At 40.1% G+C, this 17,179-nt stretch overlaps 1 protein-coding gene across 1 annotated transcript in view; it reads left to right on the forward strand.

Moving 5' to 3' along the window:
- The window catches only part of LOC124110411, a 75,474-nt gene extending 59,080 nt beyond the window's left edge, over positions 1-16,394 (forward strand). Inside the window, exon 2 of the mRNA XM_046469763.2 lies at positions 14,611-16,394. Within this exon, the coding sequence (XP_046325719.2) occupies positions 14,611-15,212 (602 nt within the window). The 3' untranslated portion in view covers positions 15,213-16,394. The remainder of the gene's footprint in view (positions 1-14,610) is intronic.
- Positions 16,395-17,179: the final 785 nt, after the last annotated feature.

Raw genomic sequence — 17,179 nt, forward strand, 5'->3', positions numbered from 1 at the left:
TAACATCGTGTTGAACAGCTGTTCATGTGTCAGTTCATTGTATCCCTGATGATGGCAATAGTGGGTGACCGGGGAGTAACATCGTGCTGAACAGCTGTTCATGTGTCAGTTCATTGTATCCCTGATGATGGCAATAGTTGGTGACTGGGGAGTAACATCGTGTTGAACAGCTGTTCATGTGTCGGTTCATTGTGTCTCTGGTGATGGCACAAACCCCATTAAACCTGTACTATTTTTATCTCAAATATAATCCTCTAAGTTCGATATTCTATTCTTGGTGATAGTGAAACATAAATACGCGATTATGGCATCTAAATGTCGTAGCCAGCAACATGACAACACAATGCAAATAACTAGATAACTGTTAATCAACCGAATTGAAAACTAATATTATAAAATAGTTTTGTATAATGCAAAACGTCGATCAATGAGACATTTACCATAACATAATACCTATTAATACAGTAAATGAAAACAATATAGTTATATTATCAAAATTGAGAACAAATGATATCATAATGATCAAATTACCATACAATTCTGCTCATTAATGCATTGACCAATCTGAAATATTACCACCAGACACATTGAGCAATATACTGATTAAAATAATACTTGTAGGATAAACAAACATTTTTTTTCAAAACATGCATTTATTATACGTAAATACCGTTGTACGCACACACTAACGTACTCTATCCCACAATCACATAGCACGGTATCCATCCACCAAAAGGTTATGCAAAACGCAAGAGAGTCAAAGGTTATCCCGTAATCATATTTTCGGATGTTATAATTCAAGCTTATCAATGCTATTACTGTCAAATCCAGGTTGACATTTCGTTATGATGATTTATATCCCGTGTAACGAATGTACGAGGCTGCCGAAAATGCCAACGAAGGTCCGACAGAGGAAAACTTCAAGGGTATTTGGTGACTCCATCTCACCATGTTGTTCCCTCCAGAGAGTGCAGAGGACGGTACCAGGTCATCTGCCTATAGTAACGTCATCGTAATGCGAAGCTGCACAATGGGCTGTGTTTGAATCTCGTAAATGATTATATCTTCCTAGAAACTGTTTACAACCACGTGGGCATTATCTGACGTTGTTTTCGCAGTCCTGATCCATAAAGTATATACGGTGTATTACAGGTCATGTTATAAGGATAAATAAGCGAAGGGGCGTTCATATTGGTAACACATTGTATCCAATATCCATAGCTGATGTAGACCATTACGAACACGCTTGTGTACTGAATATGACAGCGATTCATTTACCTTTGGTGATTAATAGTACTACAGCAAATATACATCGTCCAACGACATAATATAAAACATGATACAGTCGGTCTGGCCTCTTTGACCATGCCGCCCAAGATGGCTTTGATACTGGTATACGCGAAACACATTCAATAAACAGTCTTGTATTCACTTTTGTTCAGTGCAGTTCGTGTAAATATACAGTTGTAGGGTGTAGTTCGTATATATTAATTACAATATCCATACAGCGTGTATCATGTTCTTCTGAGGACCATAGGTCATGCAGTGTACATGATGTTAGTTGTCAGGAACATATGATCTGTCTGCATCATGATTAACGCCTGCCATGTCGCTTCCGTCTGGAAAGTGGTTTTCATTAGGAAATGTGTTGTTCGGCTATAGATGTACTCTGAGTAATCAGTACCGGCTATAGAGCAGTAGTAAGCAGGAATTGCGTACATCTAGATTGACTGTCAACGTGTTTTTTTGTATGTTTCTACAAAAGATAATTTCGAGGTTTGGAGTGATTTACGATTGCGATTACAAATTATGCTACAGTTTGGAAGAGGATAATAAAAGATAGGATAAAGAAAGGAAATTGTTATCTATACGTCAATTTTGTATTCAAAGTAACTACGGTTTTTAATTGCAAAAATACGATATTGAAGGAGGATCGTTTTTCAAAGTTTAGAGATTTTCTTAAAGACAGATAATCTCTTAGGTCATTGCTAATTTTACATACAAATGTTGTCTATGAAAGGAGGAGACGAATAATTGTTTGCTTATCACATGTTTACAGGACATCCCACATCCACATCCCACATCACCATCTACATCACACATCCACATTCACATCCACGTTCACATCCACAATCCACAACCCACATCACACATCCACCATCACACATCACGCATCGACATCCACATCACAGATCACACATCACACATCACATATCACACATCCCGCATCCCGCATCCCACATCCCACATCCCACATCCACATTCCACATACACATCCCGCACCCACATCCCACATCCCATATCCACATCTACATCCACATCCCACATCCTCATCCACATCCACATCCACATCCACATCCCACACCCCACCTCCACATTTCACATACACATCCCGCACCCACATCCCACATCCACATCCACATCCCACATCCCACCTCCACATTTCACATACACATCCCGCACCCACATCCAAATCCCACATCCACATCCACATCCCACATCCACAGCCGCCACTACACCCACACCTACGCCTACACCCACACCCACATCAACACCCACATATACGCCCCACACCCACATCACACCCATTTTCAAACTGTCATCCATATCTACATTTACATCCTCTCTGATTGTAATCGCCTTCATCTCAATTCATCGCGATTCCCACCACAACCTCGGCGTACAAAAGTAGTGTTGTGAGCGTAGACCGACGTTAGCCTTTCTTGGTATTTTTGTCTCGAAACCCTACCTGAACCTGTTTCTTCCTTGAAGCAAATATCCATAGTTTATATTTCCATATATTAAGCAAACTGACAGAGCTAAGAAAACAGAGTTGAAGTCTTAGTAATCACGTGTTTCAAAGACCAAAAACCATCACAGTTTTTAGTTCCCAGCACATGGCGGGTTTGGGTTGTACCAAACACTATACGCCTACAAATGAAAGATGATCGGTTGTTTCATGCTCAAAGAAATGGACTGATTGAGATAGCGGGTGCCCCGTGGGATAGGGGCCTTCACTTCTTGATTGATGGTGTATACCTGTGGCAGCAACCGTTCAGCGTTGTACACATTACTGACATTGCTGGATCCCAATACTGGCAGTGCACTTTAGGTTGACTTGACAAAACCAATATATAGGTATGGTTGAGTTGAGTTAAAACCCGCCTTAAAAGTATTCCATTTGAATCCCGGCATGTGGGAAAATGTGCGTGGAAAGCTCGCGAATAAGGTCGTAGACCTTTTCATCTTTGGCGAACACCCGGATAGAATCTGTGAATCCTGTCACAGCTGATAACAGGCATGCCTCTAAACAACGAGACCATTGGGCCAACATATCGTCATCAGTGAGCACTGGTATACCAGATTAACATGTGTTGAAAAAAAGCTTCTTTTTCAATTTGAATATATTCTCTAAGTATTCGTATATTCATTCAACTCACTATGATGTACACAGACCCCCTCTCTTGGGTTTGATTCCGATATATATGCCCGATATCGGCATAATTTTGGGTTTTGTCTCATTTTAAGTTGAAGCAAAAGGGTATGTCTTCAATAATGTTAAAGCGGTGTTAAATCCACTACCATGCATTATATTCCAGCATCTCTGTAAACGTGAAATTACAGATGCTGCATTTAAAGTTTTAATGTTTTAAGTGAGTCGAGTATTCTGAGCTGCAAGAGAAAAAAACGACATAACACCGACTGTGTCAAATGAATGAATTGCCAGTCACGCTAGGAACATCTCAACGAAATATATCCCCAGTATCTATGATATTTTGTTGAAAAGGTGGTTTGACTGGTCCTCAGACTTTGAATGATATGGAAATAGACAAACGTTTATTGACATAATTGTAAATGTGAAAATATATTTATAAGATCAAAAACATATATATAACATCAAAAATAGACCAGACGATAACAGAAAGTTTAAGTACGTTTTGCAGGTTAAGTCCTGTAGCACATGTCGTTATTATTTCTTTGCGCTTTTGGTAAAAGCATTAGCCGACTTGTTCCTTGCCACACGGTAAATAATATTGCTGTTGTTATATCGCAATAAGTTCCATTTCAAAACGCGGACAGTTGCATAAGGAGGTCCACGACAAGAGAATATCTTTTTCGTCCTAACATCGTTTGTGTATAATGAAATCGCCTTTATACGGACGGATGGAACAGTGAAATCATTCATATATAATGATGTTTGGATACGGTGATGCGTCCCCAATAACAAGGTATCCGAGTGAAAGGGTCTGGGCCAACGAGGTTTATGCTTAAATCACAAGAACAAACTGACAATTGCTGTCAATGGATTTTGTGCTTGTGAACGTGGTAAATGTAAAATCTCCCCTAACTCTAATTCAACAATTAATAGAAAACATACTTTCTAAATGCATCTTCAGGCTCAAATTACGATACATTTGTCAATTATTGGTAAAGAGTGCCATTCAGTTGCTTCGTTTATGTACGTATACTTTCGAAGTACATATGACGAGAGTACATTGCGTGTTGAACGAACATAAGACAAGTGCGCTGGATCACATTGTTTGATCATATGGTTTCTCCTGCTTTTCAGTACTGTTGGTTTCTCAACGCAGGCTGTTATACTTCTGTCGAGAAACCGACAACCGATGCCATCCCTCTCTTATGTTTAACACATGCTTGTAAAGCTTAGCACAACACTTCTTGTCAGAAATATACGCCGGGGTCAACACTGGGTCAATAAGCGTAAACGTCGCATCTTCTATATATAGAAACAGACAATATTTAATACTCATAAATATTCCAGTTGTAATATAAAGTATTAAAAACTTAGGCAAGATGAGGTGAAAATATAGATATTTATGATTATCAAAATAAATTTTCCGGAATACCGAAAGTAAACATTTATATTAAGATACTTGTTTTTACGTCATGTACGGAGCGAGACACACGTGTATATCTTTAAAATCTTATCGCAGACTAAGGCAAGTTATGACAAGTGCATGTCGGTATGGACAGGGCATGTGGCGCGATAATCCCACTGGTTTCAATATCGGTAGTTGTATAAATATTTAACGCAACATCGGAAGCGATGTCAGATTTGACGTCCATGCGTCATCGCTTAACATATATTGCAATCACATTTTGCTGAAATAAATTTAGATTTCAGCAAGTAATCGTGTCGGGAAACATTATCACCTGCAGTGAGTTTATGGCTTGGTTCATTTCCCGCACAAAATCGCGGAGTCAGGGTTCTATATATCTGGGAAAGCTAACGTTGACAATTAAGTAAGTACATGTATACAGGATAGTTCATGAACATACCAAAATGATAGTTCATGATATTTTAGAATAGGAGTTCACGGTGATGAGACCGCTTTGCGTCTAGTGGATAGAGCGTCTGCCCGGTTGGTTGTTTGATCCCTGGCCGCGTCATACCAAATACGTTAAAAGATAATATCTCCTGGCGCTGGGGATTGAGGAGAAAAACAAGGACTGGTCGGCTTCAAGTATGTATACTGTGTCTGGGTGGGGCATCCATGTTAATCTGCTGCATTGTATGATGCTAGTACTATATACCCGGGCTTAGTTCGATCTATTACAAGCAGTCACAATCATACACGCACACACACGCCCGCATACACAAATACAAAAACATACACACACACAGGTGCACATACGTCGCTATATAAATGCAATGTTCTTGAACGCGCCGCTTAACCCCATTCCAGCTCACCTCAACTAAGGTGATGAAGAAATAGCAGTCCTTAATACGAAACAAATGATAGTTCATGATCTTAAAAAATGAATAACCCATCTTCAAAATACAACTGAAATAGTTTCTGAATATATTCATAGTCTCAGCTTAAAAACTACACTTAAATATTCACAAAACATATAATGCGTTTATCTTTCACAGCATACCCAGGTGAAATGAATCAGGCTTAAGATTCTATACTAGGCTGTTCGTCATATCAGCAGTAGAAAACAACCTATCTGTCTGAAAGACCTCCGATAAAAACGTGTTTCCCATGCCAAAATGTTATGTTCTGTTGTAAACGAAAGGTTATAGAAGGCATGTTTATAAGAAATGGTGCAGGAACACGCTATTGGGGGTAAACTAATCTTTAACTTGAAAAACCAGTAGAGTTTGACAGTTCAGCGCATGTGAAAGACTGATTAATGCCCGAGGCATAGATGAAAGTCCCTTGATAGAAACTACTCTCTGCGTTCTCCCATTTACGATATGGGTAAAAGACTGACAAGTGCTTTTGATTTCATGAGGAAAGAGACCCCCAACCCCAAACAATGTTTAATAAAGGAGATGAAAAATAATGCCCAAACGAAAAACCATTTTATTCGTAATTTGAAAGCTTAAGTGTGCATTTACACTTCAGCTTCAATTTAGTTCAAATGCAACAGTAAATGAGTTGAATAAAATAAATTATGATATTGTTAACCGTGCTGGGATCCACTGATTTCCGATGACATTCGTCCGAATTATGATCTTGTGTCTAACAGCACTTCCGTGCTCGTGAGTTTTAACGAAATGATAAATGTATAGACATTTGTCCGATTATGATAAAAGAGTAAGTATCCGTTTTACCTAAAACTAACCAAATCCAAGAAAGGTAACATCAGATGCCTGTCCTTCAATGACGACAATGTTTGGATGATAGTATAAACTGTCACATGAATGCTGATGGATTATGATGTGATTGGGCGGTTGGGTAGCCCAGTGCTTAAAGCTGAAGCATTGTCAAAAGCGGCGTAAAACCATACTCACCCACTCTCTCATGACGTAAATAAAGTCAATTTTACACGTAAGGCACATGCTACCTTCATTTTCACTTTTCAGAAGGAAACTGAAACATTAGAACAATATATCTCTCTTCAGTGTGCCACCCAAACCCTTGTAAGCCCTTAATACGTTTAGACACTGTTAAAGAAAATAAAGTATGTGTCAGTCCTTGTGGGTGGTATGTAATCTAGCTACTCATTTAAAAAAGGCAACTGCATCCATGTTCTTTCTTGAGAACATCACTGTTTTCATAGGCTTAGTTGACCAGATTGCATCGCTTTGATATCAGTAAAGAAACATGGCTTACGTCTCCTGCAGAATGCATTTGTCTATTCATAGCTGCGGTTGTGTATGCTTCTTATAGTTTCATATGACAAGTCAAAGCTGCCCCCGATGTAATCTTCGATCGAATCGTTGCCCTATTTCAACTTAATGTGAGTCGTTCCCGACTAACATTTTGCCTCAGGACTAAGACTGTATTATGAGAGGCGTAGCAATAAGCTAAGCCCGCTTTGTTATACTGTGTCGAGCTAGAGATAACTTATATGTATATGCACTGAAACTACTTCTCGGTGTTAAGATGTTATCTGCTATAATATCTGCTATCAACCCATCTCTTAAATAGTCAGTTAACTGCATTATTAATTAAGTACGCTATATTTTCAGATCATATTTTCACATCACAGGTGAAGTGTAGTGTGTGTTAGTCTTTCAACACTGATATAGTTTCAAACAGACTATAAATACTGAGAAGACGAGTTGCCACCAAGACAACCACAAACACGATCCCGACGAATCTTAGAGCTGTTTTATAGACAGATAAACTACTGATGGAAAAGTAAACAAAAAATGAGGGCACAAAAAGCCCCTGCACATTGCTGTCGCGAGTATGGAGATGTAAGACAGGCCTATAACGATTGTACCGGCTTTTCTACATTCCATCAAATCAAGGAAAGATTTAGAGGCTAAAAACCTTAGCCCCCAAAGACAACACTGAAAACGTTTAAAGACATTTATATCTTGTGTTCTCAGTACGCGGTGTTCCGATTAGAAGTCACACAACAAAAATATTATCTTAAATAAGACTTTACTGAGTGGATCTGTCTTTTAATGAGACATGGTTTCTGGTTTAACTCGAATAAGAAGTTTACTCTTAGAATCAGACAAGCTACGCGAAGGTGCTCCTCAAGTGAGTGTGCGTGTGTTGTATTGTCATAGTGTTTAGTCTATGCTGAGTTCCCGGAGCAGCGAAAGGCAAGCCGGTGTTACAACTACAATTAAATGGATGTTTTTCAAACTTCAAAGGAAAATAGATTAAGGGTTTAACCAATGATGCCATCGTATTGCCAACGTTTTTCTCTCTGTCGTTATTGAAGGACTCTAGGGTAGCCCAGTGGTTAATGCGTTCCCTCGCCATAGTCATGTCGGGTTCGATTGCATACATGTATACAATATGTGAAGCCTGTTCATCAGTGATGCTTGTTGTGACTTTATTGCTTAAAATATTATTTATGTTGAAGTCTACCAGTGTTAACGAGTTTAAATTACGAATAGCAAACATGTTAAATCTGATGATGCGCATTTTTAACAGCTAGTCTAAACCACGGGTTCTTGTACTTACTTATGAATCGCAGGTCAGTGGAACTCAGTTGACAATTACTGTCAGGAACGTCTACATGCGGAGACAATCATGTCACCAGAAAATGACAATTAGAATTAACTGTGTATATACATGTATAGTGAGGAGGCCAATAAGATTATGTCATGATGTTTGGGTTTCGTTGAGTATGATCTGTTACAATTCACGAATTAGTCTTTATGGGATTAATCTGTTGGGGACATATTTCAAACCAACTGCTACACAGGTACAAACTAAATTCGTTCAGCATTTTTTTCACTCTTTCTACAACCTGTCATCCCCATAATGAGATATGTCATGTTGATTTCCAGGAGATTACTTGGTTGAGACCAAACAGAACAAGTATGTAGGTGGCGATGAAATAAAAACATATAACTCTAGAGTGTTATTGGGCAATGTCTTTAAAAAAACTATGTGTTTTGAACCGATATGTTGAACTAGTCAAGACTATCATTATTAGTCTTGAACGATGCGTCTTTAACTTTAGTATTATTTGTCACATTTCACTATTCGTGACTTTTCGGAATGTTTTGTGATAGCGGACCTTTGTACCCATGTTTAATTACGCGTTCCCAGAGAGCACTGTTTTCAAAGCGCTTTTGTCATCATGGTAGAATCGAACTAAAAGTAATATGTTTTGAATTTGACTTAGTCCCAGTGTAGATTAGATACCTCTTATTTATACATTTGAAACCAGGGTAACTCAACACGAATCGAACCACAATGACACTTAAGGCCAGGGTAACTCAACATGAATAGAACCACAATGACACTTAAGGCCAGGGTAACTCAACATGAATCCACCCACAATGACATTTAAGGCCAGGGTAACTCAACATGAATCCACCCACAATGACACTTAAGGCCAGGGTAACTCAACATAAATCCACCCACAATGACACTTAAGGCCAGGGTAACTCAACATGAATCGAACCAAAATGACACTTAAGGCCAGGGTAACTCAACATAAATCCACCCACAATGACACTTATGGCCAGGGTAACTCAACATGAATCGAACCACAATGACACTTAAGGCCAGGGTAATTCTACATAAATCCACCCACAATGACACATAAGGCCAGGGTAACTCAACATAAATCCACCCACAATGACACTTAAGGCCAGGGTAACTCAACATGAATCGAACCACAATGACATTTAAGGCCAGGGTAACTCAACATAAATCTACCCACAATGAGTGTGTAAGTAAACAAACACTGGGAGCCTACCTGATCACAAAGTCAAAGGATTTTCCTCTTCCCTGTAATCAAAGTTCTTGATAACTGTGTCGGTGGATGTTTCAGCGGGAGAAGCTTCAATAACGGTTTATGTATAGTTTATTTGACAACGGGCCAAACAAATAAAAGCAACAAGGTGAGATGTTTGAAGATGGCGATGAAAGACACCTAGCTCTAATGTAACAACCTTTATCATCCGCTGTAAGAAATAAATCAGGGTTCCCATCATCATAGATAAAAACAAAATCTATCTATTAATTATCTATTTTGGAATTGGTGCTTTGATGCCATGTAGTTGCGATCTTCTCTTGGGATGAGGAGTGTAATCGATGTCAGGTGGTAAGTGGTGATTTTTGCAGGATCAACTTCTGCAAAGTAAAATACTATCAAGATAACACTTTAGGGCATGTTTTGTTGAATTGCCTCTGTGATGCTAATGTTGGAAAAACTGCTCTTTGAGGCCTACATGCGTTTATGTTTTGTTTTTCTTAAATTTGTTTTTGGATTTAACGCCGCACTCAACAATGACGGCGGCCCGTAAATAATGGCGTCTGAACCAGACAAATCAAGGTGTATGATGTCACGATACGTCCGCGATCCTGACCAACCAATCCATTTTGTGGTCTCATACAAACATCAACAGCACAATATCCCTACTGATAGTATATACATGCAATAATGTAATAACCCCATCCTAGCAATATTATTTACCTTGTCTTGTATGCGTTAATGCAAAGATGGACCATTATATTCTGAACGTTTTAGGTGCCAAAAACCAGCTGATACTTGATACTGTTTTCTATCATGAACAGCACATTGCCACATACCCCCATTAAACAGAAATAGCATGGGATTTGATAGATACAGTTTTGGAGGATGTGTGTGTGTGACTATTAACTTAGTTATTAAACAAATATTAAATAATATAAACTGAAATTGTCATACTAATATTAATTCACGGGAAGGTGTTACATGCGTCAAGTGCCTTGTATGATGGAGGTATATCAGGTGGGGACATACAGCCTTCTTACCTGACTAGGAAATAGAGCCTTCTATGTTTCTGGGATGATCACCTGATGGTTGCCATTAATCTCAGGACGTGATTTCATGTGTGATTTGTTTGTTTGTTTGTTGTTTAACGCCGCACTCAGCAATATTCCAGCTATATGACGGCGGGCTGGTAAAAAATCAAGTCTGGACAAGACAATCCAGTGATTGACATCATGAACAGCGATCCACGCAATTGGGAGATTTCATGTGTGAGGTTACATTATTACGACATACGACCGGATCTATCGGTTCCCCTTTCAGTTACTTCTAACAACACGAGGTCCTGGGAATCTAATTGTAACAGTATCAGAAATACATGTAACACATGGACGTTAATGTAATGTGAAACATGTAAAGTATTCTCCTCATCATCAGTGGTGAAGTGATGCGTCAGCAAAACTCGAAATAGGCCATGAAAGTACTCATCTTAGAAATTGACAGCTTTCATTTCCTGCTCTCCATGTCTTAATGTGTGGGGCAGAAAGGCAGCTATGTCTCCCAGTAATTGTAAGCTGAACAGGACACGTGGACTATTTACCCCAAAGCCAGCCTCATCATTTCCAGTAAAGCTAAACGCCAAATTGCCAGTGGGTTGAAACGGTGTTTTGTGACATGTAATTTAAAGAAACAAATACCATGGGCCAAAACAAACATAATCACCCTGCTATAATGTAAGTATATAGCCTTTCACGGTTCCCCTTTGATAAACGCAGGCAGGGACTTACTGTAGATGTTTGTAAGTATGCGGATAGATAACACGGTTTGTGTCTCCTAGCCAAATTTATTTTAGATGCGGGCTTTGATTTTGTAGCTTGTTAGACCTTCACGATAGAGTGTAGATGTTTTCAATGTTGCTATGTTTAGTTGTTGTGACGTCAACCCGTGTAAACAACTTAGTGTGTTGTTTTCACGGAAAAAGGTCCCCGACTTGTGTTGTAGCTCAGGGAAGGAATCTGAACAGGTTGTTGGAGTTGAAATACCAGCGTATAGGCCTTGATATTTCCCACTTGGAATAGGGTTATGCTATGGAATGAAGGGTGTATTGAAGAGGGCGTCGGATGTAGAGCGGAGGGAGTATGCCGGAGGGTGTTAAGTGTAGATCGTCGGGTGTAGGGCATAAGATGTATTGCGATGGGAGTAGTGCGTAAGATGTATGGCGATGGGAGTAGGGTATTAGATGTATGGCGTCGGGAATAGGACGAAGGGTGTATGGCGTTGTGAGTAGGGCGTAAGATGTATGGCGATGGGAGTAGGGTGTAAGATGTATGGCGTCGGGAATAAGACGAAGGGTGTATGGCGATGGTAGTAGGGTGTAAGATGTACGGCGTCGGGAATAGGACGAAGGGTCTATGGCGTTGAGAAAAGGGCGTAAGATGTATGGCGTCGGGAACAGGACGAAGGGTGTATGGCGATGGTAGTAGGGCGTAAGATGTACGGCGTCGGGAATAGGACGAAGGGTCTATGGCGTTGAGAAAAGGGCGTAAGATGTTTGGCGTCGGGAACAGGAGTAGGGCGTAAGATGTATGGCGATGGGAGTAGGGTGTAAGATGTACGGCGTCGGGAATAGGACGAAGGGCGTATGGCGTTGGTAGTAGGGCGTAAGATGTATGGCGTCGGGAATATGACGACGGGTGTATGGCGATGGGAGTAGGAAGTAAGATGTACGGCGTCGGGAATAAGACGAAGGGTGTATGGTGATGGGAGTAGGGCGTAAGATGTATGGCGTCGGGAATAGGACGAAGGGTGTATAGCGTTGTGAGTAGGGCGTAAGATGTATGGCGATGGGAGTAGGGTGTAAGATGTAAATGGCGTCGGGAATATGACAACGGGTGTATGGCGTTTGGAGTAGGGCGTAAGATGTATGGCGTCGGGAATAGGACAAAGGGTGTATAGCGTTGTGAGTAGGGCGTAAGATGTATGGCGATGGGAGTAGGGTGTAAGATGTATATGGCGTCGGGAATATGACGACGGGTGTATGGCGTTGGGAGTAGGGCGTAAGATGTATGGCGTCGGGAATAGGACAAAGGTTGTATAGCGTTGTGGGTAGGGCGTAAGATGTATGGCGATGGGAGTAGGGTGTAAGATGTATATGGCGTCGGGAATATGACGACGGGTGTATGGCATTTGGAGTAGGGCGTAAGATGTATGGCGTCGGGAATAGGACAAAGGGTGTATAGCGTTGTGAGTAGGGCGTAAGATGTATGGCGATGGGAGTAGGGTGTAAGATGTATATGGCGTCGGGAATATGACGACGGGTGTATGGCGTTGGGAGTAGGGCGTAAGATGTATGGCGTCGGGAATAGGACGAAGGGTGTATGGCGTTGTGAGTTGGGCGTAAGATGTATGGCGATGAGAGAAGGGTGTAAGATGTATGGCGTCGGGAGGAGCGCATTTGATATACAACTATACAGCATCTATCCAAGCCGTTGACACTCCAACACTGTGTGTTTGTGTTAAACATTTTGCATTCTTTATAATTGAAAAACTCCTTGCTGGAAACTTCTGAATGGTTCACTTTGCGTTAATAAATAAACCACCGTCCCACATTCCCAATGGATTATTAATTTTTTCTCCCTGAGAACGTCCGAAACAATATTTTTTCTGAACTTGACTCATTGTGTGTCATGGTAATTCTTTGGCTTGGTCGCTGCTTATATTATGCTGTCAATTTCGGGTTTGATTTATCAAGGCATTTTATATATCGCTGTGATACGGCTGCAATATTGCTGACGACGCCTGAAAACTATAATCACTTATTATATATAGTAGTTCGATTAAGAGGAGGTGATTGCAGCTACGTCTTGTCATATCTGTCACAATACCGTATACATATGACTCGTACATAACTTTTAGGAGCCAAATTCAACCAGAACATAACAATAGTAACATTATAAAAATAGAGGCATTCATTTGTTCGATTTTGAATATGAAGATTACGACAGATGTCCGTTGATAACACAAAGAGGCTACGCCCTTACATTTTTCATCTTTCATGTATCTAAGTCATTTAACTAAGCATGTGGGCTGTGTTTAACGTCGCTTTGAACTGTATTCAACTTACATCACGGCGCGTCAGCTAAATGTGAGAGGAAAACCCGAAATGATGCAGGTCTCAGCCGATTACCACTTCGGTGAAACACACGAGAACGGGTATGGTGCTGTCAAACCTAGAAACATAATCAAGGCGAACCGAGATTCGAACCCACAGTCATAGGTTTCTCGCGTGCCTAGCGACGCAACTCTGCACGGCGAATTGCGGCGCCTTAGACTACTGGGCCACTCGTACCCCTAACAACTAAGTTATCTGTCAAAGCATGTCTGCTTGCATATATCTTTCTCTTCAAACGACGACTCCGTTATTATAAATGATTAAAACTGACTCCATGTAAAACATGCTATTTTTCTTAGAAGTGAGTGCTATATAATTTATAACGTGAAGAAAACGTGTGTATTCATATAATGCTTATGTAGGTCGGATACCTGAAATATAATAAATGTCTTGGACTTGAAACAGGGTTGCTTAACGCATCGTATTAATCAATTGTCACTCTAACCAAATACAAATTCATTTTAATTCTTTGAATCCATATTAAAATGGTTTAATCTTAACCAGTTTAGATTTATTCCCCTGTCTGGTAAGAATGAGTGATGGAGAATGCTTTTACTCCGCGTTTTGTAAAATTCTAGAAATATCACGGCGGGGGAGGCAAGAATAGGATTCACAAGTTGTACCAATGTGGGGAATTGAATACGCATCGTTGGCGCAACGACTGTAGGCTTGAACCGCGAGCTATGGTTTCGTCATCGTCCCTCTCGAGAACAGAACTTTACGGTCCTTTTGTTATAATAATTATAATCTCCATCCTTATTTACCTGCATTTTAATTGTATGCTTTCTGTTTAGGTTACGGTCACGTGGCTCCAAAAACTGACACCGGACGGATTGTTACAATTGGATATGCTGTGTTGGGTATACCGTTGACGTTGTTGTGTTTAACGAATATTGGTGACGTCATGGCGACGGGATTTCGATTACTGTACGGAAAGATTTGTTGTGGTGTGTGTTGCAAATTGTTTCAACGTCGCCGAAGACGTCGAATACCTGACTTGGAGAAGGGCCTAGCTCACCAGGTCATGGCCTCTGAAGAAGAAGAAGAGGACAAGCCTAAAGAGGTCATTCATGTACCCACGTCTCTGTGCATACTTCTTATAGCAGGGTATATCTTCGCTGGAGCTCTTCTTTTCGCATTGTGGGAGAAATGGGATTACCTGACAGGGTCGTACTTCTGTTTCATCACATTGAGTACGATTGGCTTCGGAGACATTGTCCCCGGAACGGATACATGGGCCCAGGAGGAGAAGTTGGTACTGTGTGCAATGTACCTGGTGTTTGGCTTGTCTCTCATTGCTATGTGCTTTAATCTGGTACAAGAGGACGTAAAGGCCAAGTGTAGATGGTTGGGCATGAAAATGGGTATTATTGATAAACCGGAATCATCTGTATGAAGCTATGAAGTTATATAACCTATGAGTAAATGTGATGATTGGTTTGTGATGGATATCAATTTTGATGGATTTACACATTATACAGCAGCACATATTACATTATTTTAAGAAATACCTACAGATCACATGACCATGATTTTAATGCAAAGTGTTTTGACATATGGTACTATTCTGAACACGATGCTATTTTCGACAATTATGTATATATATACATATTCCTGATACCAGCTTCAATAGTACCATTGTTTAAGAAATGGTACTTCGAACAACGGTATTTTTCGAATTCACAAATGTAAAATATGACGCCAATACCTTCCAAAACGCATGTATATATAGCTAGTTGTAAAACGTAAAAAGAGAATAATTTATTATCCATAAATGTGCCATTTTGTATATTCAACCAATCCTTGTAACACCGATCAATGTACAAAATTTCCTTATAATGTGAACCTATTGACAAAGATAAATGACCTTGAGTAAGATAGTTCAAGGTGATATTTCGTGATTTGATCTGATGACAGGTGTTGAGGCAGAGGCCAATTTCCTTAGTACCGCACGCCTCTCCGTTACTCCATCGAGAGGCGAGAGCGAGGCAGCGGCCCAAAGCCAAGTATCACAATGGTATCCTGCCAGACTTTCAACCGTCTGCTAGGTGCAGACATCTTGTGCCTGGATGGAGTAAGCTTGTCCTACTATGCAAACACGTAACGACAGTGGAAAAATAAATTATTCTTTTCTCACTTTGATGGAGGATTGTCCACTATCTTACCATTACGTTACACGCAAAACTGCCATGACCACAGAGACCGGTGTATGTGGTCGTGAAGTGAATGATTACAGCACAACAGACGAACACAACGGTATGCATACATTTGAAAGATCATGTACAGAAATGTGTCTAATTTCAATATCTTGGCTTCGGAGGAAATTTCAAGGAAATTTCCCAAACGGCATTGGCGTTTACCGGATGTATATGATATATGTTCGGATGTGTTGTGTGGTAAGCGACTTCCGGATGTGTTGTGTTGTATGCGACTTCCGGGTGTGTCCTGTACAGATTCCAGAAGCCTTATTCCGAGATTGTACGTTGACGTATGCACGATCTCTTTTATTTCCTACATGTTTGTTGTTTATTGTTTTGCCTTGATAGTTTATATCACCATAAAGATTTTCCACATTGTTTTGATGTCTTTGCCTTATTCTTTGCAATAATTTGAGAAATATGTCATCAGCAAAAACACGGGGACTTAAATTTCATATTTCCATATACATAATGTATATTCTTAGGTATGAATATCCTGTACATTATTTTTAATGATTTGAACGTGAACAGGTGAATGGTAATTATAGCTTTGTTAGTCATGCCACCTATGCCCAACGGAAATGCTGGTCGGAAAACACATTAAATAAATAGATCTCAAATTGGTTTATGACTGTAGAGGTAAACTACTGCGTAGTATAACGTCAAAACAGAAGTACCTAAGATATAATGTTAGTTTTTATATGAGTAGTACCACTTCTGTAGTATACTTAGTAACACCCTTTCAAGGGAGATGCTCGAGTAGACGTGAATGGATGGTGCAGTCTAACCCTATCAACAGAAGTGTCTTTTTGTGAGGCGGCAGGACACACACGTGAGATTGCAACCCACGATTGAAATAGTTTCTTTTGCAGAACATTTCTTTACGTAATCAAACACAGGCTTGTATAGAAACAAGTGTTATTCATTATCAGCCGTGGTGGGTTCAGCAAAGTAAAACCCTTTATGGGTAGGCTGCTACGGTTACCCATTGAAGATAAATGATATTGAGCGTGATGAAGCACACTTAAGCAGGGAGTGTAAGAACAATTCTGTGGCCCAGCCAACCCATAACTCAGAAATGATGCTGTCTGTGACTTTAATGCACGTACATGAATAGGCATTTTCAGAATGATGCTTTACTCCCCACTTTGGCAGAGCATCATGA

Source organism: Haliotis rufescens, unplaced genomic scaffold (genome assembly GCF_023055435.1).
Source record: "Haliotis rufescens isolate VD_foot unplaced genomic scaffold, xgHalRufe1.0.p SCAF_15, whole genome shotgun sequence".
In the NCBI taxonomy this organism is placed as follows: domain Eukaryota; kingdom Metazoa; phylum Mollusca; class Gastropoda; order Lepetellida; family Haliotidae; genus Haliotis; species Haliotis rufescens.